General features: G+C 52.4%; 11 protein-coding genes across 11 annotated transcripts; 2 read left to right on the plus strand and 9 right to left on the minus strand.

Moving 5' to 3' along the window:
• Positions 1-1,698: 1,698 nt before the first annotated feature.
• VE01_07910 (uncharacterized protein) lies at positions 1,699-4,831 on the minus strand (the record flags this gene model as incomplete). The annotated part of the gene is made up of 4 exons (XM_018277340.2): positions 4,726-4,831; positions 3,340-3,486; positions 2,240-3,118; positions 1,699-2,151 (listed from the first exon to the last, which is right to left on the minus strand). Exons 2-4 carry the CDS (start codon positions 3,463-3,465, stop codon positions 1,699-1,701), a joined length of 1,458 nt encoding a protein of 485 aa, XP_018128311.1. The 5' UTR covers positions 3,466-3,486; positions 4,726-4,831.
• On the minus strand, positions 4,832-5,927 carry VE01_07911 (uncharacterized protein). The gene has a single exon (XM_018277341.2). It carries the CDS (start codon positions 5,835-5,837, stop codon positions 4,902-4,904), a length of 936 nt encoding a protein of 311 aa, XP_018128312.1. The 5' UTR covers positions 5,838-5,927; the 3' UTR covers positions 4,832-4,901.
• A 181-nt stretch (positions 5,928-6,108) lies between these two features.
• VE01_07912 (uncharacterized protein) lies at positions 6,109-8,081 on the minus strand. The gene is made up of 5 exons (XM_018277342.2): positions 7,742-8,081; positions 7,515-7,659; positions 7,231-7,447; positions 6,780-7,179; positions 6,109-6,726 (listed from the first exon to the last, which is right to left on the minus strand). Exons 2-5 carry the CDS (start codon positions 7,531-7,533, stop codon positions 6,496-6,498), a joined length of 867 nt encoding a protein of 288 aa, XP_018128309.1. The 5' UTR covers positions 7,534-7,659; positions 7,742-8,081; the 3' UTR covers positions 6,109-6,495.
• A 1,931-nt stretch (positions 8,082-10,012) lies between these two features.
• Positions 10,013-11,458, plus strand: LAP1 (Leucine aminopeptidase 1). Its single transcript, XM_018277343.2, has 2 exons — positions 10,013-10,283; positions 10,336-11,458. Exons 1-2 carry the CDS (start codon positions 10,092-10,094, stop codon positions 11,311-11,313), a joined length of 1,170 nt encoding a protein of 389 aa, XP_018128310.1. The 5' UTR covers positions 10,013-10,091; the 3' UTR covers positions 11,314-11,458.
• On the minus strand, positions 11,400-12,637 carry VE01_07914 (uncharacterized protein). Its single transcript, XM_018277344.2, has one exon. The coding sequence runs from the start codon at positions 12,500-12,502 to the stop codon at positions 11,609-11,611; it is 894 nt and encodes a 297-aa protein (XP_018128307.1). The 5' UTR covers positions 12,503-12,637; the 3' UTR covers positions 11,400-11,608.
• A 212-nt stretch (positions 12,638-12,849) lies between these two features.
• On the minus strand, positions 12,850-14,604 carry VE01_07915 (uncharacterized protein). The gene has a single exon (XM_018277345.2). It carries the CDS (start codon positions 14,452-14,454, stop codon positions 12,892-12,894), a length of 1,563 nt encoding a protein of 520 aa, XP_018128308.1. The 5' UTR covers positions 14,455-14,604; the 3' UTR covers positions 12,850-12,891.
• Positions 14,605-14,821: 217 nt separating this feature from the next.
• VE01_07916 (uncharacterized protein) lies at positions 14,822-15,992 on the minus strand. The gene has a single exon (XM_018277346.2). It carries the CDS (start codon positions 15,947-15,949, stop codon positions 15,122-15,124), a length of 828 nt encoding a protein of 275 aa, XP_018128305.1. The 5' UTR covers positions 15,950-15,992; the 3' UTR covers positions 14,822-15,121.
• Positions 15,993-16,113: 121 nt separating this feature from the next.
• On the minus strand, positions 16,114-19,340 carry SWI6 (transcriptional regulator swi6). Its single transcript, XM_018277347.2, has 3 exons — positions 18,765-19,340; positions 17,054-18,716; positions 16,114-16,993 (listed from the first exon to the last, which is right to left on the minus strand). Exons 1-3 carry the CDS (start codon positions 19,083-19,085, stop codon positions 16,359-16,361), a joined length of 2,619 nt encoding a protein of 872 aa, XP_018128306.1. The 5' UTR covers positions 19,086-19,340; the 3' UTR covers positions 16,114-16,358.
• Positions 19,341-19,548: 208 nt separating this feature from the next.
• On the plus strand, positions 19,549-21,103 carry VE01_07918 (uncharacterized protein). The gene has a single exon (XM_018277348.2). It carries the CDS (start codon positions 19,906-19,908, stop codon positions 21,007-21,009), a length of 1,104 nt encoding a protein of 367 aa, XP_018128313.1. The 5' UTR covers positions 19,549-19,905; the 3' UTR covers positions 21,010-21,103.
• A 10-nt stretch (positions 21,104-21,113) lies between these two features.
• On the minus strand, positions 21,114-21,835 carry VE01_07919 (uncharacterized protein; the record flags this gene model as incomplete). The annotated part of the gene is made up of 2 exons (XM_018277349.2): positions 21,670-21,835; positions 21,114-21,619 (listed from the first exon to the last, which is right to left on the minus strand). The coding sequence occupies exons 1-2, from the start codon at positions 21,713-21,715 to the stop codon at positions 21,114-21,116; spliced, it is 552 nt and encodes a 183-aa protein (XP_018128314.1). The 5' UTR covers positions 21,716-21,835.
• A 179-nt stretch (positions 21,836-22,014) lies between these two features.
• On the minus strand, positions 22,015-25,943 carry VE01_07920 (uncharacterized protein). The gene has a single exon (XM_018277350.2). The coding sequence runs from the start codon at positions 25,836-25,838 to the stop codon at positions 22,260-22,262; it is 3,579 nt and encodes a 1,192-aa protein (XP_018128368.1). The 5' UTR covers positions 25,839-25,943; the 3' UTR covers positions 22,015-22,259.
• Between the last annotated feature and the right edge of the window lie 34 nt (positions 25,944-25,977).

The raw sequence follows: 25,977 nt of genomic DNA on the forward strand, positions 1-25,977 counted from the left end.
GAAGGAAGAGAGTGATACTGGGCAGAAAGAAGGCACAAGATGGAAGAAATGGAGTGAGGGTAAAAAGAAGATGGGGACAGGAAGATGGTAGGAAAAGAGCGATAGTGAGAGGAGATAAGGTTGAAGAGTCGGGTCTGGTTGAAAGGAAGAGATACGGAGAAAGGAAGAGATACGGAGAAAGGAAGAGATACGGAGAAAGGAAGAGATACGGAGAAAGGAAGAGATACGGAGAAAGGAAGAGATACGGAGAAAGGAAGAGATACGGAAAAAGGAAGATGAAAGACGATAGTGAGAGTGAATAGAAAAAGACAGGTGAGCGAGGAAATTCTGTTTGGTTTGAAGTTTTGGAATATGGTCAACTCTGGTTTGCCTTCAGCACCCTTTATTGCGAGTGAATATCTGGTGGATTTGTGCCGACTTTCGTCAAAAAGTCTTTGAGATCTAGAAGGGTGAAATATGAATATAAATGGGGCCAGGAAAACACGCCAAAAATATTATCTACTTCTATCGATAGAGTGCATGATCGTATGGGGTGAGTTCATGTTAGTTTGGGTTGGTTGCCAAAACACAGAAATCCAAAAAATAAAATGCAAAAAAACCAGACGACGTGTCTGGTGAAAAATCCACCCCATGGTGCCTCGAACCCGCGAATCCGAGAAGATGGTTATTTGCTTAAGGTGAGGGTGACCGCTAGGCCATGTGCCCTCTCTGGTTTCTTACTGCCTTGTCCTCCGTTATATAAGGGGTACGGAAGTAAGGGGTAGCTCCACATGAATGAATGGGAAACAAAGAGAAGAAACAAGTAATCTTCCGGTAACAACGTGACTATTCCGTTTAATAATACACTTTTCGTAGACTATCACACGTACTTGAGCTTTTGTCTCCCATTTTGTGGAGAGCCTAGAATCCGAAAAATAAAAGTATTAGGGGGCTAATCATTAAAAGTCAGAATATTAAATTATTAAAATATTCCTCGTCGGGTTATTTAAACAGTAGCTATACCGCTTGGTATGCAGATAATAAATTCAAATACACAGAGCCTCTTCATTCTTGTTCGTTGGGTGAGAGTCCAGGATACGGCAGTAAGTGAAGAAGATCCCCTGCAAAACGTTGCATGGATATACAGTGCTCACGATTGTAGTTTCAGTCACCACAGGATAAACAAGGCCACATTTTAAAAATCATTTATATACTTTCGTATGAGCAGGTATGAGCAATTGTGAGCAAAGCCAGAGAAAAAGCACCATCCTTGCAACTGAATATTCATCCCCCAGAACCCCCCCGTTCCATCTTATCCAGGTATGCCACCCCCATATATCCACCATGGCATGTAAAATCTCAGAAAACTAATTTGGAAAATCAAGAACGCACGCAGATGCCAGACCCCATGAGAGACAATTATTCTTCGTGATAGAGTTTCGTATATACCGTGTCTCGGATCCAGCAGAGCGCGTGAGAAATATATAAGTATGTCATCGTATTCGTAAAGTAAGTGACGTTCGCACAGCGATGCTCCGTATGGCAGAAAAACCGCACTGACTGAGAATGTGCCGAGACACAACTAGCTCTGGGGAGTCGATGGCGATATGAAAGCACTGGCGGAACGTGAAAGGTGTGCTGCGGACTCAGATCGGAGAATGTGAGGCTAGGTTCCGAAAATGCCAAACGGCGAGTCGATCACACGGTGAAGAATGAGATTTAAGCCATGTCGGAGTCCATCTCACCATCATCTTCACCTTTGATACCCTCCGACTTGAGTCCAGGCGAAATTGGAACTCCACCGTCTGAATTTTCCTCATCCGGAGTCTCAGCATCCTCCATGAGCTCATCGCGCTTCACGACAGCACCGCCATCGATGGCTTGGTCGATGGCCTTCATGCCCTCATCGTCGCTGGCCGAGGGTGCAGCGCCGTTGGAAGCCTCGTCAATATCCTCATCATCGTCAGCCGGAGCATCAGGGCCGTTCATGACCTCGTCAATGGTCGCGGCGTGAGGGAAGCCTTCGCGCTTCTCTTTCAGATAGGCCTTCTCAATGGCCGCGGCAGTGTAGGTGTCACCACCAAGCTGGATCATGACAGTAGCCATGCGGCCGTATAACTCTGTTGCAAAAGCTTTGGTCACTTTCTGCTCGGCAACGAGCATACGCTCAAGCTGATTGGATGAGTTAGTCAAAGGTTGTTCAGTTGAGTCATGGCGAAAAAGGGAATTTAAAAAGGGTAAACAAAAGAGAGTAGCTCACATCACCATCCTTCCAGTCAGTGATGTTGGCCATCAGGCGCTTGTAGCGGTTGGGGAGAGTGCTAGTTCCAGGTGGCTTGCCGGTCATTTCACCCCACTTCTTGCGGATCTCAGGCCAGCCCTTGCCATCCTTTCTCCACTGAATCATCATCTTATCCTCATCGGTGAGCTGGTCCTTGGAGGTTGCGATAGCTGTGCCCTTTCCATTGCCGCTCTTTGGGGTACCAGCAGCGGCCTTGATCTTCTTGGTAGGAGTGGTGAAAGGATCGGCCTCGCCATCTTCCTCAGCAGCGCGCTTCTTCTTGCCACCGGGGGTACCGTTGGCAGCAAGGGATGCCTTCTTCACTTTGGGAGTCATTGGCGCCTCAGCAGCGCTGACAGGGCTACTGCCGCCATTGGGCGTGGGAGCGTAATAGGATTTGACGGCAGAGGAATCCTCATCTCCATAGCCAGGCATCTTGGCGCTGGCAATATCACCCACCATGCTGCTGACCATATCACCAGCCATATTTACATCACCAGCTTCGTCGTCGACGATCTTGTCCTCGCTCTTGACTTTCTTGGCATTCTTGCGCGGCGTCTTGGGAAGAGACTCTCCATTTGGACCAGTCTTTGGCTTTGGCTCAGCCTTCTTGCGAGGAGGCTTTGCGATAATAATTCCATCCTCATCCACCTTGGGCGCAGGCTTCTTGCGAACTGAGGTGGATTTGACGACTGGAGTGCCGTCTTCGTTGAGCTCCTTCTGCTTGGCATTCTTGCGTGGGGTTTTGGGCACAGAAGTGCCGTCCGCATTGGTTTGGGCGTTCTTGGGTTTGGGTGAACGCTTCTTGGTGGTGTTTGAGCCGGGTGCCGGTGTTGCGGGGGAGGCTTGTTCTGCGGTCTGAGATTGTGTTAGTGCGCCCAGTAACAAAGACAGTCAAGATCGATCTTGGACAGGGAAAGGAAGAGATGTTTGTGGAAGGCAATGCAGTGTGGAGTTTGTGGTTATAGATAGACGACGTGGTTTCATGCCGTGAGATCGGAGAAACAGGAAATGTGAAAAGATGTGATGTTCATGGAGTTCAATCCATTCCGAGACGACAAGACGGTTAATGAACTTACCTCAGTAGCATCAGCATCGCCGACGTTGTCCTCCATATCCTCGTCTTTGTACAAAACAATTGCCTGAGATCCCATAGGGGCCTCGTCTTCAAGAGGGAGGTTCACGGCAGTGAAACCTTGCGACATGTTGTTGGAGATGTATTGGGTCTATCAAAGAAAAAGAAGCAGAGTTAGTTGAGATTCAGCACAATAGATAACGTTGGTGTTGATAATGATTGAAGTCTTGGTAAAAGGCAGGAGACTTAAGATCGAAACAGCAATGAAGGGAGTTGGACAGAAGGTTTGGATTTTGAGGCTTGTGGGGGTCGATCTGGGGCAAAGAGTGATCGACCGTGCAGGAGGGTTCGATCTGGGTTAGGGAGTGATGGGTGGTGCTTACCTTAGGTTGATTGTGTTCTTGTGTTATGAGGAATCAAGGACAAATAAGCTTCGGGGAGTAACTAAGGAAGCTGAAGTATGGTGGTGGAGCTTTGAAGAAGGTTGTTGCTGAAAAGGAGGTACTCGAGGAAGAAGGTTGGTGTGAAGTAGTTGCTTGAAGAAAGAAGTTGAAGATCTTCCAAAGAAGAAGAGCTATTGTAGTTGTGAAGAAAGTGATTGAGGAAGAAAGGCTGTTGAGGAAGAAGGGTTGGTGATGTGAGGTGGTTGAGAAGAAAGGTTGTTGTGAGGGGGTTGAAGGAAGAGTAAATGGGTGAAGTTGAGATCGAAGGAATAAAATAGAAGTTTATACCAGAAATCTTCAGATCCCAAGGTTCTCTTCTCACAACTTCTCAATAGTACTGTGAAGAAAGAAGCGAAACCTGAGGAAGGTAAACTGTGTATTGTGTTCTGAATTCAATAACCGCAACAATGGGAGAGATGCAGATTAAGCAGCGAGCAGGATCCCAAGAACATGAGAACTTCCTCGAAAGAGAGAAATGGTGATTGATGGTGAGCATTCCAGGAGACACCAAAGTCAATATATCACTACTGAATATCACTCTGAGATATCCGGTTTCTAAACCTGTGCCATCCCACCATTTACTCATAATAGTAACTTGTGCAACTTTCCTGAGGCTGCTGGACTTCACTTGGACGTCAACAAGATATGCACCAAACAAGTGACTTTATCCACAGGATCTGTATATAGGGGGGTTAATTTGAATAGAATAGCACTTGCTTGATCTTTCAACTTCAGAAATATATATTTTATATTCCATAACCCAATTTGGTCTGGATGGTATGAACGTTTCCGACAGAAGACAGACTGCTGCCGGGTTCAAAAACATAAAGAACGCAGGAGAAAACTTATCCCCCGCTTCAAGAAGAGACACAGCAGAACACCAACATTAAACACCACATTCTGAGATAAAAGTGTAAGAGGTGAGGTAAGAGATAATATACACATACTCCAATAAAATCTCGCAAAAATGGTATATCCACCAACTCCAGACCCAACCTAAGATCCTCCCCCAGCTATGCAAACCCTCCCTTTCTACCCAAAATCATACATCCCCTCCCCCTCCATATATACACCCGCCCCATTATCCTTCACCTTGCCGACATCACATGTCGCTCGTAAATATTCACAAATACCTCTCATCCGTATACGTCTTCGCCACCACCTCCCTCACCAAACTCTTCTCCCTCCTAACCCCCGCAATCTTCGGATCCACCGCCACCAACGCCGTCGCAGTCGCATACTCCCCATCATGAGAAATACTCACACTAACCTCCACCCACCACCCCTCCGCCCCCGGGAGCTTCACAAACGCCCTCGGCGCCTCCCCCACCACCGCACCCGCACCCTCTCCCTCCCCCCCCGGCACCTCCTCCTCCTCCCGCACCCCTGCCTCCCTAGCCTCAATCCTCACCGCCGCCTTCCTCGCCTCCAAGAGCGCCAACTGGGTCTTCGCATTCAAGATAACAATATCATGCATAAAGACCTTCCCCCCCCCCGGCCACGCCGCCGCAACCGCCTTAATAACCGCCTCCTTCGCGGCCCACCTCCCCGCCAAAAACTTCGCGCTCCCATCCACCCCGCCCGCGGCTTTCCAGCCACTATACCGCGCCTCGAGGGGGGAGAGGGTGCGCGTCCAGAAGCGCGGCATGGCGCCCTCGACGTAGCCTGGTTCGGCTAGCTGGCTCACGAGGATGCGGTGGATGCGAGGGATGTGGCAGATGTCTGTGCCGATTGTGTATGGTGGGGGGGAGGGGTGGAGGAGGGCGGAGAGGAGGCCGGGGGGGGTGGTGGGGTGGGGGAGGGAGGTGGGGGAGGCGTCTTTGACGTAGCGGATTTTTTGGGAGAGGGGGATGGAGTTGAGGAGGGCGTGGAGCTTAATGTTGGGGAGGTCGTTCTGGGAGGGGGAGGAGGTGGTGGTGGAGGGGTCGTCGTGGTTGGGCGTGTAGAATCGCTTTTGAACTGGGCTGGGACACGAGACTGCGCCTATGGGTTGGGATTGACGCGGTTTGAGGATGGAGGCTCCGCTCCGTAGGACGGAAGAGAGCGTTTTAGACGACATGGCGAAATAGTCCGAGGGGGGTTTGCACCTCAATAATCGATTCAATCCAATCCTCTCCTCTCCTCCTGGCTCAGTGGACGTCGTCGTTGCCAAATAAAAGCTTCAGAGCTTGGGCCACCCCGCGATGCTGAGTATTAAAGATACTGCACTACATACAATGTGGTTAGACTACTTCTAGTGGGCCTAGCTCCCCTGTAGCTCCACTTGGCGTAGCGCGGCTTCATCCACATCGCCAAAGCACGTGATATGATCAAGCTCGATTTCAATAAAGCGAGAGAAACATTTTTATATTTATTTAAATTAAGCTAGAACAGAGATCAAAGATACGTAAGTTCCATACTGCTCAATCTGTATTCTGTGTCAATCTGCTCGAATAGATCCTTACGTCCTCCAAAAAAACTCCCAGACATGCATTTGAGAAAAATTTCAAACTGAAATCCAGCGGGAAAACAAAAACGAGCAGTCATCCATCCATCCATCGCGAAGAGCGGAGTATTAAGTTCATTCAAAAATGAGCGCGGACGTGATCCAATCCCCACAATAAAACATCAAAAGCGAAGCACTCGTAACTGACCATATAGACCATAAATCCATAAACCCTTTCTGCAGCCTTGCGGCTTTCTTTGACACACGGAGATTATCCGTCCTCTTGACTGGTTTAGTTGTCTTCCAAGAGAGGAGCTCTCTCCTGGTCCTCGGCAACAACTGCCTCGCCTCTGGTGAAGCGGCCGCCAAAGATCTCGGGGAGGGTGATGACGAAGGTGGCGACGAAGAGGGTGGCCATGATGGTGAAGGCGAAGATCCACTGGAAGGCGATGACTTGGCGGAGAAATTGGCCGACACCGAGGGAGGCGCTGAGGACGCTGAGGGAGAAGCCCATGGTGTAGTCCTGTGATGGTGTTAATATAGCTTTTTGGGGGGTCTACTACTTAGAAAACTAACCTTGAAGGTGACGAGGAAGAAAAGTCCGTAGACAAGGATACCCCAGACTGCGACGTTGGCAAGGATGCGGCCAAACAAGCCCTCGGCGTTGAAAGCAATAGCTCCGTTCCAGTACAAAGCAACGAATGCCCAGGCCAGGGGTCCCGAGACAGCTGGGAGGTGGACAAAGCGAGGCAAGGCAGGGTAGCGGAAGTAGAGCGACGACAGGTTGAAGAAGTTGACGATGAGGATCAGCTCAGCCCAGACGAAGTGGGAGCGGACGAAGAGCATGACGAAGCCGAAGTGGAGGAGGTTGTTGAAGATGAAGTGGCTCCCGACTGAGGCTGCGGCCTGGACATGGTCGGCGTTGGGGGAGAACAGGTGCCAGATGTAACCACCTTGAAGGACGAAGAGCAAGATCCTGGAATTTGTTAGATGTGATGCACCAATGAGAAATATCAGAGAAGCCTACCAGTAGATGGATGCAATGCACGAGTTCAGGGCAAAGGCGGTGTGGTGGTGTCTGTTCTGGCCCCAGATTGTGCGCTGCTTGGTAACATCATCGTCTGGCGCGTGGAAGGTGTAGTAGACGCTGGAGACGACGGCCAGGAGCCATGACAACGTGGTAAAGATCTTATACCAGAAAATCGTCTGGGCGTCGTGGGTCTCGCGCTTGGCGAAGGGGTTAACTTGGGAGGTGGTCAGCATCGTTCCTGCACAGGTAGAGTTGTGGGTGTAGTGGAGTTTGCGGCTTACTTTGGTGGAGTCTATCCATTTTGATATGCTGCACGGCGTCTCGAGAACGGTGTCAAGAGTATCGGGGGCGTCGGTGTGTTGGAGAGTGGGGAAGAGCGGCTGTGAGGAACTGAGTGAACTTTCCGACCCCGAACCTGTCTGCAACCTTGCTTGGAGTTAGCTTCCTCTCGGTGTAGGTAGAACGAAGGCGAAGGAGTAGAGAACGTAGAATAGGATTGCACGCTTACCTTCTGTACGGATTACCTGTGTTCGTAGAATTGTGAGGAAGTTGAAGAAGAAGAGTCAAGTAGAGAGGAAGGAGAAGGTGCTTGTCCCTTCCTTGTCCTTGGTTTCGACTAGGCTGGTGGTGGTGACTGCGTGGAATCAGGGTCTTCCAGGGTCGACGGTGTTAGTATTATGTTAGTGCAAGAAGGAGCAAGAAGGAGCACATAGCAAGGAAGTCAAAGGAGAAGATTTAGAGCAAGTAGTTAGTGTATTTATTAAGTATCTTCAAGACATTTTGAAGCAGAAAAGCAGCAAAAGCCTGGTACAAAGACTCCAAAGACAGCTACCCGGCTGAAATCGATGACGTACCGTATTGTAACTTATACATTGGGGGGGTTGGAGGGACTATGAGCCAATGAGACGGGCGAATTATAGTCCGTCTTGGATGACTAATCAGATTGCCACCAATGACACGCATGCTGTTGGCGACAGGGAAATCAGAGTATGTTGGACTTTGTATACCCTCATGTATGTACTCGCTCTAGAGGCCGCTTTGGAGCATTTCTACATACACATACCACATACCACACACAAACTACACACTTAACCCTTCTCATCCCGTACTGACACCCAGCTGCATGCACCAATATACACCAATACACCAGCGCTACGCCACTATAGGATGTCCAATTGCACCACATGCCATATCTCGACTGCAAGTAGAAGATACTTGCAGTGTAGAAGCTCTACGCATCCAATATCGTACATATTACCTTGGTGGTTCAGCTTGGAACGCGTATGCTCCAATGCTCGAACCCAGACCCGGCCAGTTTGATCGGCGAATGAGGTGCTCTTATTGCCCATGGTGCATTCGGTGGTACTACTCCCTCCCCCTTCATAACGCATACTGTGCAATACTGCGCAATACACAATACGCAACATGCAACAGAGGAAGATCCGTCAACGCCCACGACTCATCTCATCCCACCGCCACTGATGGCCGCCGCCCTCCATGAAACACGCAACCAAGGGGAGCGTCAAATGTATCGGAGCAAGCAGCCAATCCGCGCGTCAGACGTTGGGAGGCGTGCTGCCCATGAAGCTGTATACGGCTGTATCCCCAGGTCTGAACTGCGGGGTACCACCGAAAGTGTACGGAGCGGCGACTCTGGTCCTGCAAAGCCATGCAAACTATGGCCACTACGGACAGTCACCAGACATCCCAGACATCCTAGACATCCTCAAGGTCTCACTTCTTAGGTAACCCCCACTCTCTGGCACGGACTGGTACTCTCTAGCTGTGCTTGACAGGTTATACTTGGCATGTATAATCCCAGAGAGCAACAGTAGTAGCCCCCCTCCTCGTTCCGTGCCGTAAAGGGATGTCGTGACCGCTCCATGTTGATCATGGCCTGTGTGTTGCCCGTGGACGTTTCGTTTCCCGCTATTATCATCATATATCGTTTGATCGTCGTCTGGTCCTTGTCGGAGATCGAAGAGTCAACCCCCCAACGCCGCACGGCATCCCGAGTGCTTCTGCTTCTCATATTTCCAAACCAAGCATCTCACAGGCGCCCAGTCCCTTGGGTAACTCTGCGAGCGACGCGGGACAGAGCCTGGTTACCATAGAATGGTTTTGCTGCATGGTGGCATAGTGCACCACAGCGATCTTGGTCCACCAACGCCAGCGCTTCCGCCCCCACCATCAACCCATCAAATCCATTATGGCCTGTGCTTTGTGTGCTTAGCCTGAGTCAGCTCCACAAAGGCATGATCCATATAAGTTTGGAACATGGTGATATCTGACCCTATTGTGTAAGTTAGCAATGCTATATCTACCTAACGTGAGGGATCATGGGCTTGTGAACTGGTTGTGCAAGTCCCGTGCAAGTCACGCCCAGCGTGTGCACAGAGATGGAAAGCTCCGCGGTTACCGCCTGTAGAACGTAGAACTTGAGGCTATGCCATGTTCCCCCGAGCACGACATCAAACAAGATACGACAGTCACTAATGTTGTGTGAAATAAGCAAGGGCGGTAATAACATATTAAGGCAATCTCAATCTCCCAAAACATTCAAATATTGAAATGATTATTCATCTGAAGAACTGCACCTTCCACCTTGCATCTTGCATCTTATCTGTGGATTTAATAGATCGCTTAAAGTAGACTAGCGCCTTTCAGCCACTCCCCGCGTTTCGGAGGCTGACCCGATTGCCCCAGCCACACAGGCTGCTCCACATGCTACTAGTCATCCCGCCAGGTACAGTGCAGGACCACCGCCTACAGCCTCTTCCACGACTCATCCTCTCCATCAACCTTCAATATCGCTGCCCTCATAGTATACTTTCACAAACACTCATAGTCCGCCCATCATGAAACTCACCACCCTATCCGTGCTGGCCCTATCAGCCTCGGCCATCAACGCCCGCTTCGTCGAGAAGCACGAGACCGACCAAGTCGTGCTCACCAGCGACAGTGGCGAGGATGCAACAAAGTATCTCATCGAGCTCTCCCCCGGAGAGACCAGGTTGGTGATAGAGGAAGACAAATGGGATCTGAAACGAGTAAGTCCGCCATTCCGCCATCCCACGCACCCGATGCTAACTGTTTCCCCAGCAAAACATCAACTTCATGGACATCACCGACACCCAATCCCTCGGCTCCTACAACATCCACACCAGCAAGAAGCGTGTCTTCCCCGCAGCACCCGTGCACCAGACCAGTCTCGAGCCCCTCCTCAAGACCCTCTCCAAGTCGAAAATGCGGGCGCACCTCGAGAAATTCACCTCCTTCTACACCCGCTACTACAAGTCCACCTACGGCGCTCAGTCGTCCGCATGGCTCCTCGAGACTGTCACCGAAATGGTCGGTGCTGCGGGGGCTGATAAGCACGGTGCGCATGTGAAGCACTTCCCGCACTCGTGGGGGCAGAACAGCGTTATCGCTACGATTCCGGGACAGAGCGATAAGACTGTCGTTATTGGCGCGCATCAGGATAGTATTAACCTGTTCCTGCCTGCATTCCTCCCAGCGCCTGGCGCGGATGATGATGGATCAGGAACGGTTACCATCCTTGAGGCGCTGCGGGTGCTGTTGGCTGATGAGTCGGTTGTGGCGGGGAACGCAACAAACACCATCGAGTTCCACTGGTACTCTGCGGAAGAGGGCGGTCTGCTCGGCTCCCAGGCTATCTTCAGCGCATATGAGAAGGAGGGTCGTGATGTGCGGGCTATGTTGCAGCAGGATATGACTGGTTATGTCCAAAAGACTCTCGATGCCGGAGAGCCCGAGAGCGTGGGCGTTATCACTGATTTCGTCGACCCGGCGTTGACGGAGTTCATCAAGACGATCGTGACGGAGTACTGCGATATTCCGTATGTGGAGACCAAGTGCGGATACGCTTGCAGTGACCACGCATCGGCGAGCAAGGCGGGGTATCCGTCGGCGTTTGTGATTGAGTCCGACTTTAAGTACTCGGATGATAAGATCCATACCCAGGATGATAAGATTGAGTATCTCTCTTTTGATCATATGCTGCAGCACGCGAGGTTGACGCTGGGACTGGTGTACGAGCTCGCGTTTGCGGAGCTGTGAGTACGGGATAGGGATGTTGATGTCTGTGGTTGATGGTTTTAGTTATACGGGTTGAGATTGGAATTTGGGCATGGCGTAGTTAGTTGGAGTTTGAAGTCAGGTTTAGAATAGCGGTTGCATCGAGTGCAAATCCTAGAATCTCTCCTAACTTCCACTGTCTTCCGTGACCAATTCTCATTCTACATGCCATGCCATCACACAACAACGATAAGTCAAAGCCATAACAATCTTAACATCTATACACTCTAACCCTCTAACCCATTTTTACCCTGTTTCCAGAAATCCACACAGAAATCTAAACCATCGCATACAACGGCCCCGGCATCTCCCCCCCCACCCCCCTAATCCCCACCACCCCCCTAATCCCCACCACCGCCCTCCTCCCCCCCCCAACCGTAACACTCCAACTTCTCAACCCATAATACCCCGCCAACGCATGCACCAAGTACCTCCCCAACGCCCCGCCCCTATCCCCCACCCGCGCCTCAAACACACACCTCTCCCTCTCCCTTTCGACTTTCGCTCTGCGCTCCTCCTCTCTCTCGCGCATCGTGCGCGCAGACAGGTCGCGGCCTACGAACACGACTTCCTCGTCGCTGCTTTCTGCGTCTGCGGCGCGCGAGTCCTCGACGCGCGAACGCACCGCATCTTCCCACTCCACTACAAACCGTCTAACCTCCCCCTCAAGATGTCTCAGCATCTCCCCCTCCACCTTCCCTCTCCGAATCCTCTCCTTCAGCTCGCTAGGCACACGACCCCTCTCCTCTTCCTTCTCGGCCTTGTTCTTGGAGCGCCGGGATTCAGCCACGCTTTCCCACAAAGGGGCGAGGTAGTAAGGCACCCGACGAACGGGGCTGGTGCTGTGGACTTCCCAATCGCGGGATGAGGGGGCGACGACGCCGGGGACGCCGATGAGGCGGTCGTTTTCCCAGCGCTTGCGGCGGCGGCTGCCTTCTTTGCCTTTTTCGGCGAGTTCGCGGCGTTTGGGGGGTGCGGGTTTGGGTTTGGTGGTTGTGGTTGTGGCGGTGCGCGGTTTTGGGGTTGGGGTAGGGGCAGTGGTGACGGGGTCGTCGTGGAGGGGGATTTGGAGGGGGGTGATGTCGAGATGTTGGAGGGCGTGGAGGGTCCAGGTTTCGATGTCGACAGAGGGTTGTTGGGAAGGAGGGGGGACGGAGCTGTAGATTGCCATGGTTGCGGGTTGGTGGGTGGCGATTGATCGCGAGATGGGGCTGTTGGTCGGGGATTCTGGTGGGTTGGGTGCGATTGAGGTGATGGAGGTGGTGACGATGGATGGGAGGAAGGGGTGATAAGGGTTGGATGTGACTCTTGGAGATATAAATGTGACGGGAGCGTGTCGGGAAGGGCGGCGATAAGGCCACAGTCCACAGCCGCGTCCCGGTGTCGTGCGTTTCGGCCAATGAGAGTGCTCACGGCCAGCACGACCTTGGGGATCAACCACCAGGCTGTAAGTGGTCAATCACTATCAGTTAGAAGTGAGATCTGATATTGAGAGATGATTTGAAATATATTTAATTATTCTGCTCTATTTTACAATATTTAACACCGTATGTATCCCTCTCACTTATTTATCGTCAGCTCGAAACAAGGCCCCCCGAAATTATCATCCGCCTCCGCGCGCGACCTCTCCCGCCTCAGCTGCGTCGTTTCTCTCCAGATACGCTCAGCTATCTCCTCGCGATCCGCGAGCGTGGTGATGGTCCCACGTCTCTGCATAGGCATAACGACAACTGCCTCCTCGTCGCCGACAGCGACCTCGCCTTCTCCTTCACCTTCAGCTCTTCTTCTCTCGAGAGTCTCTCCCTCGCTCTCTTCAAGTGCTGCAGCTATTGACTCCGCGATCTTGGTCTGGAAGGCCTTTTCCTCTCTTTCTAGCTCCAGAAAGCCGTAGTGTGAGCGCCTGTAGACACCTATCGTGCTGAGTGTCAGACTGGATATCTCATACGCGAACATGACGGGTAGTGCGTAATAGAGAGCCGGGTTACACCCGCGGGACCATATGTCGACGAGGACATTGTACACAGCGTGCGTGGGCAGAGCATATCCCCAGTGGTAGAAGCGGGGTGATAGAGCGAAGGGGAGGAGGATCGAGGTGAGGTTGATCATGATCCAGGTTACTAGCGCCATAGGAACAACGGGCGGAGGCAGCCATATGCTGAAGATATCGAAGGTGAGGAAGTTCAGGTGGGCGAACAACCACAGCGTCATCCATGTCAAGACGAACTGCACGCCATTGACGTTCCAGCCGGCGCGGAAGGCCCAGATGGCGCCCGTCGTGCAGAGTGAGCCGACGAAGGTGTACAAGATGGAGATGATCAAGCGGACGGCGATGATGCGGAAGGGGCGGATGCGGCCGTAGATTTTAAATTTGGCGTAGAGACCATTGATGGTGCCGAGGTAGAAGAACTCCTGGAGTAGGATCAGGATGATCACCAGCGTGTTGTAGATCAGCCGGGAGCCCTGGGTGGTGGGCTGGAGGTTGAGGGATACGAGCTGCCACGGGTTGTAGAAGACGGATACTGCGGCTGCGTCACCTGCGGGTAGCGTCTGGAGAATCGCAGCGCCGTTGGTGGCTGAGTAGGCTATGCGAGCGGCCTCGGACAAATCTTGAAGTTTGGCAGCGACGCTGTCGGCCGTAGTAGAGTAGCGGGCTTCGTTCCAGATAAAGCTCATGACATCGCTGCGGTTGTAGGAGGATGACGCGCTGCCTCCCGTCAGACCCTCAGTGAGGCGGTTGGAGGCACCGGGTGAAATGTAGAGCGCCGCCCAGAAATCAATGTGGCAAACTTTCTCTTCAAGAGCAGATGGCTGTGAATATTGCTGTGGAGACAGCTCGATGAGCCCTGGGAAGCTATCCCCTTGAAGCTGCTTGTACGCGTCGCGCACTGCGACTCCTATGGCGCCACCGTCGTAATCGACAAACGCGACGGTGAGGTTATGTGTATGGCTAGTTTGCTGGTAAAGAGAGCCAAATATGTAGCAGAAAAGGCCGAAAAATAAGACTTGGAGGATGATAAAATTACCCCCTATAGCTTTGAATAGCTGAAGCCGGATATCATGGAGGGTCGGGTTCGTGGAACTCAGGCGCCTTTTGGGCTGCCTGGCATGAGGGTAGGGATTCATCTTGAGATTGGCATAACCAGGCTCGCATATAGACGAATATAAATATACGAAAAATTATCTATTTGCCCTTCATCATCGCGGTTATGACACATCTATGCCATAAAATGAGAAAGAAACATTTTTCATGTTGGTAAGCCGACGGACGTTCGGTGTTCGGCACCAATTTCGTAATGCCGATGTTGACTGACTGGTGTGGGGTGGGACTGTCAAAACCCGTCGTTTCCGCGCGCTAATTGCAGGGCGGTTTTCGATGACGACAATCACTAATCTAGAGTTGCTCAGCAATTTGAGCGGATGGAATTTATATCTTTGCTCTATTTATGAGTAATAATATGAGATTATAACCTTGAGTACTTGAAATTGAGACTCTTTATTATAACTACGGTTTTATAATTACTTTGTCTGGTCGGTCCGTCCCTGTTCGAGACTTTTAGTCGTCAAGAGTACTGATATCTTCCTCCCTGATATCTTCCTCCCTGATATTATAATAAAAATATGCTCTTTTTATAAGATAATAAATGAATATTTAAAAAGCAGGCAAGCGGTGGCAAGTAGCAGTAACCCCGGATAATAATAAAGTCAACATATTCATTCTCATATCAAGAAACTCCTTTGCCACCAAATAGGATCCACGGCACTCAGCTATGATTTGGGTCAAAGCATGGCTCTATCGTAATAAATAGGGCTGACATAGTTGAGCTCGCAAGTTGATAGAACGGACAATCCCTAACAATTTCATCAAACGTTCCTCCTCTTCAGTCAACCCCAGCAAAGTTGTTGCATCTTCTTGGAGGGGTATATCAAAAGGTCCGTACCAAGGGTTGAGGTAAGAGAGAACTCCAACCTCGAAGAACCTTGGATAAAGCCCTGCATCGTTCCAGTTGGCAAGAGAAATAGTGTCATCGTCCCTGAGAATCACGTTCCGTCGACATAAATCCATATGGCACAGAACGAGGGGGTGGCCAGTGAGATCTATTGACTTTTTCATTACCGCGAGGCGTTTGTTGAGGTATGCGTTAAAGCCTGGCACAGAAGGAAATTCAACGTCGGCACCATCATCACCAAAAATATGGCCTTGTGCAAGTCCACCGCCTATAGGTCCCGGGACCTGGCCCTGTATTTGGCCAAGATGCTCGATAATCCGGGCCATGCGGGGAATGATATCGGGTCTTATATCAAGGTAGATCTGTGCGAGCGTCGGCCCTTGGACGTACTCCGTGAATAGGTAGCCCTGCCCCTCCCACTCGAAGAAGCGATAGACTCGAGGAACGTGAACGATCGTAGGATCAGCATTCTTGTTCGCAAATTCCTGTGTTCTAGCCTCTGACGCTGTCACGAGGCCCCCGATTTTGACTGCTATGCCGTCTGAGATCTTGACCATTACATATCCTCGCCCGTAATCACTATAGTGGCCATTCTCTTTCCTAGCTTTCTTGCAAACCTCAACTAGCAATTCCTCGCTGGAAGTATGTACGTTCCAGGCGATGGCCTCCATAATGTAGGTGGAGTATGAGTATGTTGAGTTTGGAAACAAAAGCGGAGGTTGGAAGCTTGAATCGTGCAGGTTGGATCATGCAGTTGGACTTTAGCGAGGAGGCGCATAATTATATCAGACATGAGTGATAACGAAATCTAAGCAGACAGAATTCATTACATTAACCTTCACAAAACACATTCGATCTGAAAACAGCAAGTGATATATCAAGACGGTGATTCAATTCGTATTTTCCAAACCTCCGATCCAAGCCATATCCAACACCGACACCCGTAACAATATCCAAAACACGGGCAGTACGCCACTCCAACAGACACGCGCAATATGCAAAAAGCCAACCCACAGTCGTCACCAGCACATTATATGTACAACCTCTCACAGTCCCATCCATCCCATCATAATCCTCCTCTTACTCAACCCCCTCAACCCTCGTCAAAAATTCCCTCACGCGGCCCAACTCCACATCGCCCCCCTCGCTATCTACAGCCCTCCAAAGCCCTTCAAGCACATCATCGATCCTCTCCTCCGGCACCCTCGTACACAAGCTGATAGTCTTGCGGTACTTCACCTCCAGCTCGCGGGATTTACTCCTCAGCTCCCCCACCGCCCTCTCCAACCTCTCATTATTAGCACGATATGCCGCGACCCTCGCTCTCAGCGTTCCATGTCCAGGAATCGTCGCCACAAGCGCCGGATTCCTCAGCACCTCATCCGGTCCCACGTTCTCGGGCAGGCAAGCAAACGCCACGTCCGCCTCGCCGAGGTACATGTCCTCGCTCTGCCCCGCCAGCGGCGTGTGCTGCGCCTTGATCTGCTGCAGACGGAAGGCCTCCTCGTCGCCTGCGCGACGGAGATTAGTGATCTTGCATTTACGCTCGTCGCGCGCCTTGGCGAGATGCTGGAGGCGCTCGAGGCGGCGGCGCTCTTCGCCGAGGTGGGCGGAGGAGGAGCGTAGCTGGGTGTGGATGGAGTCGATGGCTGATTGTTTGGCGGTCATCTCTTGGGCGAACTCGGCTTCGGTTTGGGAGAGGAGGGTGGTTATTGCTGTGGGAGTTAGTTATGCACGTACTATTGTGGGGTAAGGGGGGTGATATGGAGACTTACAAGAAATGACATCCCCGCTGTTCTCGCGAGTTGCCTTGTTGAGAGATTTATCTACAGTGGTGCTAGGCCTCTCGCCTACCTCTGTTGGGTCGCCGATGCCAAAGTCAACTGGGCGAAGACCTGCGCGGTTGGGGATACCCGCGTCGGCTCCAACCTCTAGCAGTTGCGAGATGATGCTTCTGTTACCCACTCTAGCGGCAATATTCAGAGCTGTATCTCCCGACTTGTCCTGGGCATTGACAATCTCCGACATGAAGCGTCCGATGCCCATAGATTTAACCGTCGGTGCTTGGCCAAGGAACATCTGCTGGCTACTTGGCGCACTGCCTTGTCGGACGACAAATTCCAGCAGAGACTCGAGGTAGTATTTGCTGGCCTGGCTACGGCCCTTCACAGCGGATGTGACAGCGATATGATGAAGTACTGTTCGGCCACGACCGTCTTTCATCTCAATAGTAGGACCTAATAGCTCGAGGAGATCAGGGAAGGCGCTAAAGTCAAGGTTATTCGTAACAGCACAGGCGCGCATCAGTGCGGTCTCGCCGGCGTTGTTGACTCGGTATATGCTTGCCCCGCTGTTGATAAGAGCTCTTAATAACGGAAGGCGCGCTAGTGTTGCGGCCCAATGTAGAGCAGTATGTGCAGTATTATCAATAGGCATGTCAAGATCTTCCCCTGAGAGACTGACGAAGGCTTCGTGGCGGCTAAACTCATTCCTGGTCTGATCCATAAACAGAGACATTAGAAGTGCACGTTTCGATTCAGCTGGTTGGCTTGACGAAAACGGAAGTGGTGGTAATGGCATTGGGACTACATCGTCTTGTAGAGTGTTTTGAGCATGTTGATGGTATACAAATGAGTCGTTTGGCTCAGTGGGCGAAGGCTCTCGCATATCGTAGAATGCGTCGGTCTGTTGAGACAGGTTGATGCTGGGTGTTTGGCGTACCCGCTTCCTCGGAGGCTCTTGAAATTCGTTTTGGCTACCCATATGTGAGAAGTGTGGGCCATTCTGAGTTGCGTATGCTGAGTCGCCGTTCATGTTGTAGCTAGACTCAGACGCAAAGCTCTGCATGCTCTGCTGAGACCCTGGGAAAGCGTTTTCGTCAAGTTGCTGCTGTGATGACTGACGGCTGAAACTTGGAGGGCGGTTCCCATTGCGAATGCGAGGTGCTGGCGAGTCGAACCTAGCCTTGCTGATCGCCGCGACGGCGTGGGAGGCTGTTGAGGAGATATTCTTGAAAAAGGTCCCGGATTGCCCGCTCAGACGAGCTTCATTCCCAGCATTATATAGCCTTTTTCGGTTTGCAGCCATTGCTTGCTCCTTTGTTGGAGTATCCACACCTCCATGCCCAGCGATCCCGCCATCTTGACCCATATCGTAAGTGAGGAGCGGCCGCAGAATTTCCTCCACGCCATATTGCCTGCAGAACTCCAATCCCTTCTCAAACTTGATCCAAGTGCCCTGGTATTTTCCGTAACCTCCCTGGACCTTCTCATGCTCACCAATGAGAATTTCCTTCTCCAGGACCTTGGTCCTCTTGCCTTTCTCAATGCCGGCAACTTTTAGGATCTGGGTCGCATTGAGCCAGCTATCGTTGCGGCGGCGCATGACAGCGATGCGATTGACTTCCATTTCGTACACATCGACTCCGGAGTATACGGCCTATGAAAGTTAGTACGTCATTCGCAGATGGCGGAAATTGCAACAAACTGAGTATATTTGCGGCGCGGGAACGCTCATGCTTGGCGCATTCTGGTCGGCGAACTGCCTGTAGGCGCCCGGCTGCATCATCAGGCCGTTGCCCTGCGAGCCCTGGCTCATACTGAACGACATTTGTGAGTTTTGGTTGTAGGGCGACGGTGACGGAGCTGGCGCTGACGAGGCCGGCAACACTTGGCCGGTTACCGTATCGTGGTTGCTCTGGTTGGAGGCGAAGGAGAGAGCGCGGTGGTGAGAGTGCTGCGACGACGACGTAGGCCGAGGGTAAGGATTTGACGACGGTGGGAAGGCGGCGATGGTCGTCGAGGCCATGAGGGAGGAAGAGGCCGTGGGGAGAATTGGGTGACTGAGATTGGAGCCGGTCGCGAGGTGCGCGTAGAGGTCCGTTGACTCTAGCAGGGTTGTTGGGACTCGAGTCGGCGCAAGCGTAGGCGCATAAAATGGATGAGGCTATTCGTAATTTACAAGATATTACAACGCGGTACAGGTAGTATAAAAGCAGAACACGTCGCGTCGACCGAAATAGGAAGTATAAGTGTCTCTGGCGTGTGGGAATTTGTGTGGGGGGAGTCGGGGGGGGGGGTGGAGGAGGAGGAGAGAAACCGAGAAGTGACTTCAGACTTGACACTACTCGAAGTACCTTTCTCCACGCCTACGCCCTACGAACATTATAATTTGGAAGTAACGCGTGAAGCGCGACGTGACAAAATTGATAACTGAAGCATTTAAAGCGGATTAATATGCCATATCTTGCTGTATTTATGTCAATATATAGCAATAATGAATTGTATTTTCAATTCTTTATCTGGCATTTGTTTATACTTTTAAAATATTATTTTGCCATTGTTCTCTGCTCACGCGTGCGAGTAACCTACGCGTCACAGTCTCCCACGAAAAGTACGCGGTATAGAATGTACTGCCTCAGGCACCAACAAGCTTTTTTGGCCCATATGTGACCTCCATGGTCAGTATATGGAATATGTGAAACCCAACACGGCAATTGCGATTCAAGAGCAGAAACACCACCCTATCAAGATGTCCTCATAACCAGCCACTTAAGCAACTTGCTTAAGACCAGTTTCTCCCAGCCAACAATGTGGATTTCCACCCCATACCCACCACCACCACGATCATGACCTCTACCACCACCACCACCACCAACCCCACCCACCTCCTCCGCGCCCTCCTCCGCACCTGCTCCTACCTCCCCGACGGCCCCTCACGCCACTACTTCCACGCACACATCCTGCACCGCTTCCGGCACGTCACGACCCCAACCCTTGGTGCCTACCGCGCGCGGAAAACCCTCTCCCTGCTCACGCGAGCTACAAACGGGGACCTCCCCGCCCTCACCAAAGTCCTCCAGCACACCTACGGCCGCGCGGGCCATAGGCGACACACCCTCCTCAATGCCTTCCTCACCGAACAAAGAGCACACGACGATGCCGAGCCGCCCACCGCCGTATCCCCGGCAGTACGCCGCGTCCTCGTGCCCCCGACACAAATCGCACCCATGGGCGGGGCCTTCGTGCCCGCGAAACCGCACGATGCGCCGCCGACGGCCTTTGAGCGGCTCCTTGCCGATCAGATCCTGCGCTATCCCGCGAGGAGTAACCGCACCCAGCTGAAGATAGCGTATGCGCCTATTCCGCTGGAGAATGTGTTCCTGAGACCGACGTCGGCGAAGCGGGAGGAGGGGATGAGGAAGAGATGGTTGGTAGATACGATGGAGAGGATATTGCCGCCGCTGCCGAAGGAGGAGTGGAATCGGTTGCGGGATTTGGCGACGGGGGTGGTGGAGTGGGAGGGTGCGCCGAAGAGGAGGACGCGGGTTGGAGGGAAGGAGGGGGGTGGGGGGTTGCTGAGCGTGGAGTATCTTAAGTCGCCGATTAGGCATGCGCATTCGAAGGTGCGGAAGGCGGAGATTGACCAGCGCGACTGGCATGAGCTGACGCCCAACTATATGCAGCGGATGTATGCAAGAATCTGGGAGCTGTGCCCGAAGGCCCGCTGGGACGAGGAGCTGCGCGACTGGGTATATACCTGGGGCGGGACCAAGATCGCTGCGAATATGGGCGAGCCGAAGAAGCTTGCACAGCGTGATCTGAGTTTGTTTGAAGGGATCGAGGGTCTAGACAGAGCGCATGTGAAGGCGAAAAAGAGAACACCATCTAAGAAAAAGGTGATATCCCAGGAGGATATAGATTCTAGGGAAACAGTCTCGAGCAACGACTAGATACGACCGCGAGAGAACCGCCAGTCGTCCGGATTTTGTAAGATACAGAACCCATATATAGACTGTATAATAATATGTACAATACCAATACCACACCGTACCACCTACTCCTCCCTCCCCAACCTCTCCAACCCCTCCCCCTCAACCCTCATCGTAACCCAGTCATCCATCCTCACCGCCCCAACCGCATCACTCTCATAAAACTCAATACTCGGCGTATTCCACTTCAATACGCACCACTCCATCCTCCCCGCCCCCACTCGTCTCGCCTCCGCCGCCACCTTCCGCAACAGCACCTTCCCGTACCCCTTCCCCCTCGCAATAGGCGTGACATACAAATCCTCGAGATACACGCCCGGACGCGAGCGCCAGGTGGAGTAATTGTAGAAGTACAGCGCCATACCCGCGACCTCGCCCTCGGGGGTGAAAGCGAGGAGCGTGGCGGCGGGGCGGGCGGGGCTTGTGGGCAGAAGCTCGGTGTGGGGGGAGTTGGTGATGGTGGGGGCGAAGGTGAGGGTTTCGAGGAGGGTGGCCTCGGTGGCTTGGACAGAGGAGAGGGCTTTTTCGTAGTCGGCCAGCTCGTTGATTAGGCGGAGGATCGTGGGGACGTCTGGGCGGGTTAGTGGAGGCCGGTGGTGGGGGATTTTGGAGGGGGGGTACCTTCGCGGACGGCGTGGCGGATGATTGCGCCCTCTGGGAGAGCCATTGTGGGAGTTGTTTTGGATTGAGTTGGTGGAGAGATGCTGTCGAGGGGGTCTGTAGTAGAGCAAAGGAAAGAAAGGAAAGTGTTCTAGCGGGGTTGTATTGCTCTTATACGCTCAGTCCGAAGCCGTGCGGGCTATAAAATAGCGGCAGAATCGGCGGGGTCAACCTCACCGCTTTACGGTGTGGCCAATCATGACGTTCGCTTTACGCCCTCCATGGTACTTTATGGGTCCTCCTCATGAATCCTCCTCCTTAGTAACCTATCACATATTTTGAGGGCATCTCATTATTAAACAATTACCGCTTTTAATAATATTCGATGAGAGTAACTAGGACTACTTAAGATAAATAAACTTTCCCAGGCAAGAAACGAAGTAAAAAGGGGTATCATGATAATTACAAAGTGATAACCACCAGGAAACCAGAAAACAAATCCCATCCACGCCGTTCACAGAACGGCATCTCGCAAATAACAATAGGGGCACAAAATGAGCCCTATAAACAAATCGGTGTGCAATACAATAATAATGGCACAATTCCACCTCTTACATTTTCCCTGGCGTCTCAGGGACCTCCCAGATATCATCCTCCCTCTTCGTCTCGCTGCCACTGATTTGCCTCTTCACTGCAAACGGAATAGCGCCGGTGCTCGAGAAGACAGGAAGATCGCCCCTCTTCGCTGGGCTCATGGCGGGCGTTGCGGTGTTGGGCTCCAACCACTTCAGCTTCTCGTCCCGTGGGCCAGCTTTGGGAGTCGGGCCTTCGGGTTGGTAAGGGATGAAGACATTGCTCGATGGAGCTGCGGCTTGTGGATGCGGTGGTGTGGTGGATGTGAAGGTACGAGCAGTAGACACGGATGAAGATCTTCGGAGAGATCTGGGCGGCGAGCTCGTGGGAAGAGGAGCTGATGTGGCTACCTGTAGCTGCTGGAGGCGGTCGGCGATGGAGGGGTGGGGGGTTAAAGGCTCAGGGGTTGGCGGTGGGAGTTCGCTCATGTAAGAACCCGTCCGGGACAGTGGCTGTCTAGGTGGTGTTCCCGGTTGGCCAAATTGAGGCAGCTCGGGAATCCCATGAGCTGTCTGAGATGCTGTCACAGCCGCATCGGATGGTGGCGGTGCTGAGGCATTTGGTGCTGGCATATTAGCTACTGCGGCCGCTGCTGCTGCCTTGGCGTCACGTTGTGCCTTCGTCGTAAGATTTATCTTGACCTTCTTCATGCCGGCTGTCAAACTATCGATGTCTGCATCAGCTGAAGCAGCGGGGGCATTCGTTGGCTGTTGCGCAGAAGTTTGTCGCTGACGGGCCTCGGCAGCGGTATTGGAAGCAGATGCTCTAGGCTTGGTAGCAACAGATGCCCTTGAAGCGGCACGGGCTGTCTTTGGCGCATCACGAGAACTAGCCGGAGCTCTGGTTTTCTTAACGGGTATGGAGGGGCCTCTCGAGCTTGCAGTCGTATTGGGCAGAATGCAACTTTGTGAGCTGCCTGGACGGATTGGAAGAGAGGGTTGAGATGCCACCCGAGCGCCACTCAACGCAGTTGCACTTGCTGGTTCCGTTGCAGCAGAGCTGTTTGATATGAGACTAAGCCTCCTGCTCGACTGCTTGGTAGCCTGCTTATAGCTAGGTTCAGGCTTCGGAACGCTACGTGCAGCTGCCTTGTCGGTGGCCAATACCGCAGCACCAGCAACGGTTCTCCTGCGGCTGGTTCGTGCCACAGCCTCCGCCTTTTTCTCCTCAGCCGCCTTATCGACTGGCTTGGGCGCCTTTCGTTCTCTGAGGCTCATTCGAGTGCTTGGTGTTATGTCAGGGGTAGTGCCAGTGGATGTCGGGGGTGTGAGTAGAGACTGGCGGTCGCGCCTGACACGTGTTGCCTCAGCTGACAGTTCATCAGGCTTGCAGCTCATCGTTTGTCTGTCTGTTGGTATAAGAAGTTTGCTCAATTCATGTGTTGCCGTAGCCCAGCCAACCTCAGGAGCAGGTGGAGAAGGAGGCCGGGTAGGAGGCCTCGGTGACCCGCCATTAAAATAATTGGAGGACGAGCGCCTTAGCTTCGGTGATTCTGCAATCTTTGCATTGGACGCCTGGGTTGGCGAGAAGTATGTTGGCGGAGAGCTGCTCTTGACTTTCTTTGGCTCCGGAGGTGGGGGAGGGTGGACAATCGAATCCAGCAGCTCTAGCTGTGATAATCCCCACCACGACGGGTCGTAGGCTAGCTTAACTTGATTATCCAGATCCTCAGTCTTCAGGCCCAATGCACCGGCGCGCTGGGCAATTTCAAATCCCAGACCAGATGGATCGACCGGTCTCTCAACCACATCGGGATCAGAGCCGGCAAGGCCACTGATATGGCTGAGAACGCCACTCGCCAATGCGCGGTTACTGTACCCACCCTCCAGTACACTTATAATGCGGCCATCGACCGAACAACCCTCCTCTCCTGCGATCCTCTTCACATCGCGCGTAAGACGCGCATAGAATTCTGTTGGGACATTGACTTTATGGCGTTGCATACCAGAGCTTTCCCACTCGCTTGCATCGAAGCCAGCAGAGAGGAATATGGCAGCCTTGGGCTTCAGTGCTGACTGAGACTCGCGGATACGGTCTGTCTGCCCGCGCAGGTATAGCCTCGTCTTCTCCAGTAGAACCATGTACTTCGTCTCATAAAGGTGCCAGAATTCAGCCTCGCTCTTCCAGGGCTGGAGGTGAACATTCCAGATGTTTTGGCCATGCGCATTGTCAATGCAGATACTGGCATTTTTGACTTTCTCCTCATCGCCCATCTCACAAGGATAGGAGTTGATATCGTGAAGACTGAAGTACCCAATAGAGGTCTTCTTCCACGCCGCTGCATTCTTAGGTAAGGTTGTTGCACGAGAGTTGTGTGCCCATGCTATGGCCTGCGACCCGTCGCCATGGTGGAGATCAAAATCGATAATCGCGGCATGTGTGAGTCCATGGGTTAGCGCTGCATGAGCAATTCCAACATGTACGTTGTTCAACCAACAGAACCCTGATGGGTAACTGGCTGCACAGTGATGGCCTGGAGGTCGAATCACAACAAACGCTTGCTTGGGGCCCTTTCCATTTTGTGAACCATTGAAGACTGTATCCACTCCTTCGCAGACAGCTCCCAGAGCGCCTTCCATCGCGTTTAATGACTCGGCGCAAAGGTACAAATCGCCTTCGTGAAGTTGTTGAGGTTCCCCATCCGAGCCCCTATTCATCTGCGGTCTTGCCAATTCCTTCCCATTCATCGCCAATTTAGACTCTGCCGCATTACACATAATCTTCAACTCCTCCATCCACTTCGTGCCATGTACGTTTGTGACCGCAGGAGACGAGAGATCGAGCTTGCGGCTGGTCTTCTGTATGCGAAAGGGTATACTGGGACTGTTCGATGGGTGCCGTCTTGGATGTGGCGCATAGCGGCCTTCTGCATGTCGTTCTCCCAGTCTCACGTATGCTGCACATACGCCCAATATGCTGGCATGTATGCGCTCCGGTCGTTCGACGATCGTACTGAGCCCCGCCCGTGTCGTACGTGGGCGCGAGTATCTATGTCCGTAGCAAGCATCGTGTAAAATAGCAATAGTATCCACCGGTCGCTGTTCGTCGCTCAAAGTATGAAGAGCGAGCTCTTTCGCAAAATATGTGGTCGCTATTGACTCCGCAGTGACAGGAGGCTCCTCCGGGGTGTCGTCCAAGTTCGTATGGGGCGACTTCCCAAACAGATTCTGGCCATTGGCCCTATGCGCCGATGACGATCTCCTGGAAGACGCTGGCGATGGTCGCGTCGGTGTAACCGCCCCCGCATTCTTGAGAGAGTTCATTGACGCTTTGCGCAACAGTGTTGGTGATGCGGAGCGTGTGTCAAGGCTCGCAGTACTTGGGCTCCTCCGCAATGGGCTTTGGTTGCGCCTCTCATTTGTTGATGGTGCCTTTGGGACGCTGGAATTCCTACGAGGTGACGAGATGCGAGGAGAAGGCGGAAGTGCTGTTGCAGATGCTGTGTTGAAAGAGAATTGTCTCATCGACTGAACAAGCGCATCCCCGTTACTGTTTGAGGCAGGTGGTAAAGGCGGCTCAGGCGCTCTGCCTGAGCTGGCTTGCTGTGAGCGATTCATGGCTCGGGAGCAAGCAGTGTTCCCTCGGGACACTTCTGGAACGAAGCTGGTAGTACACAGAATTTCGTGGTGTTTTGTTGTTGTATTAACCTATGACGATGGTTTTGACATGTTGACCCCGGATTTATGCATATGCAAG

The sequence above is a fragment of the Pseudogymnoascus verrucosus genome (assembly GCF_001662655.1).
Source record: "Pseudogymnoascus verrucosus strain UAMH 10579 unplaced genomic scaffold scaffold_37, whole genome shotgun sequence".
NCBI classification, from domain to species: Eukaryota; Fungi; Ascomycota; class Leotiomycetes; order Thelebolales; family Thelebolaceae; genus Pseudogymnoascus; species Pseudogymnoascus verrucosus.

Coding starts and splice junctions, on each gene's coding strand:
- VE01_07920 (XM_018277350.2), bottom strand. CDS start 25,838: ATGAATCGCTCACAGCAAGCCAGCTCAGGCAGAGCGCCTGAGCCGCCT.
- VE01_07918 (XM_018277348.2), top strand. CDS start 19,906: ATGACCTCTACCACCACCACCACCACCAACCCCACCCACCTCCTCCGC.
- LAP1 (XM_018277343.2), top strand. CDS start 10,092: ATGAAACTCACCACCCTATCCGTGCTGGCCCTATCAGCCTCGGCCATC. Junction 10,284..10,335: donor ACAAATGGGATCTGAAACGA/GTAAGTCCGCCA, acceptor CTGTTTCCCCAG/CAAAACATCAACTTCATGGA.
- VE01_07915 (XM_018277345.2), bottom strand. CDS start 14,454: ATGAATCCCTACCCTCATGCCAGGCAGCCCAAAAGGCGCCTGAGTTCC.
- SWI6 (XM_018277347.2), bottom strand. CDS start 19,085: ATGGCCTCGACGACCATCGCCGCCTTCCCACCGTCGTCAAATCCTTAC. Junction 18,717..18,764: donor CCGCGCCGCAAATATACTCA/GTTTGTTGCAAT, acceptor TAACTTTCATAG/GCCGTATACTCCGGAGTCGA. Junction 16,994..17,053: donor CAGCGGGGATGTCATTTCTT/GTAAGTCTCCAT, acceptor TAACTCCCACAG/CAATAACCACCCTCCTCTCC.
- VE01_07912 (XM_018277342.2), bottom strand. Junction 7,180..7,230: donor TGCATTGCATCCATCTACTG/GTAGGCTTCTCT, acceptor AACAAATTCCAG/GATCTTGCTCTTCGTCCTTC. Junction 6,727..6,779: donor TCTTCCTCGTCACCTTCAAG/GTTAGTTTTCTA, acceptor ACACCATCACAG/GACTACACCATGGGCTTCTC.
- VE01_07911 (XM_018277341.2), bottom strand. CDS start 5,837: ATGTCGTCTAAAACGCTCTCTTCCGTCCTACGGAGCGGAGCCTCCATC.
- VE01_07916 (XM_018277346.2), bottom strand. CDS start 15,949: ATGGAGGCCATCGCCTGGAACGTACATACTTCCAGCGAGGAATTGCTA.
- VE01_07914 (XM_018277344.2), bottom strand. CDS start 12,502: ATGGCAATCTACAGCTCCGTCCCCCCTCCTTCCCAACAACCCTCTGTC.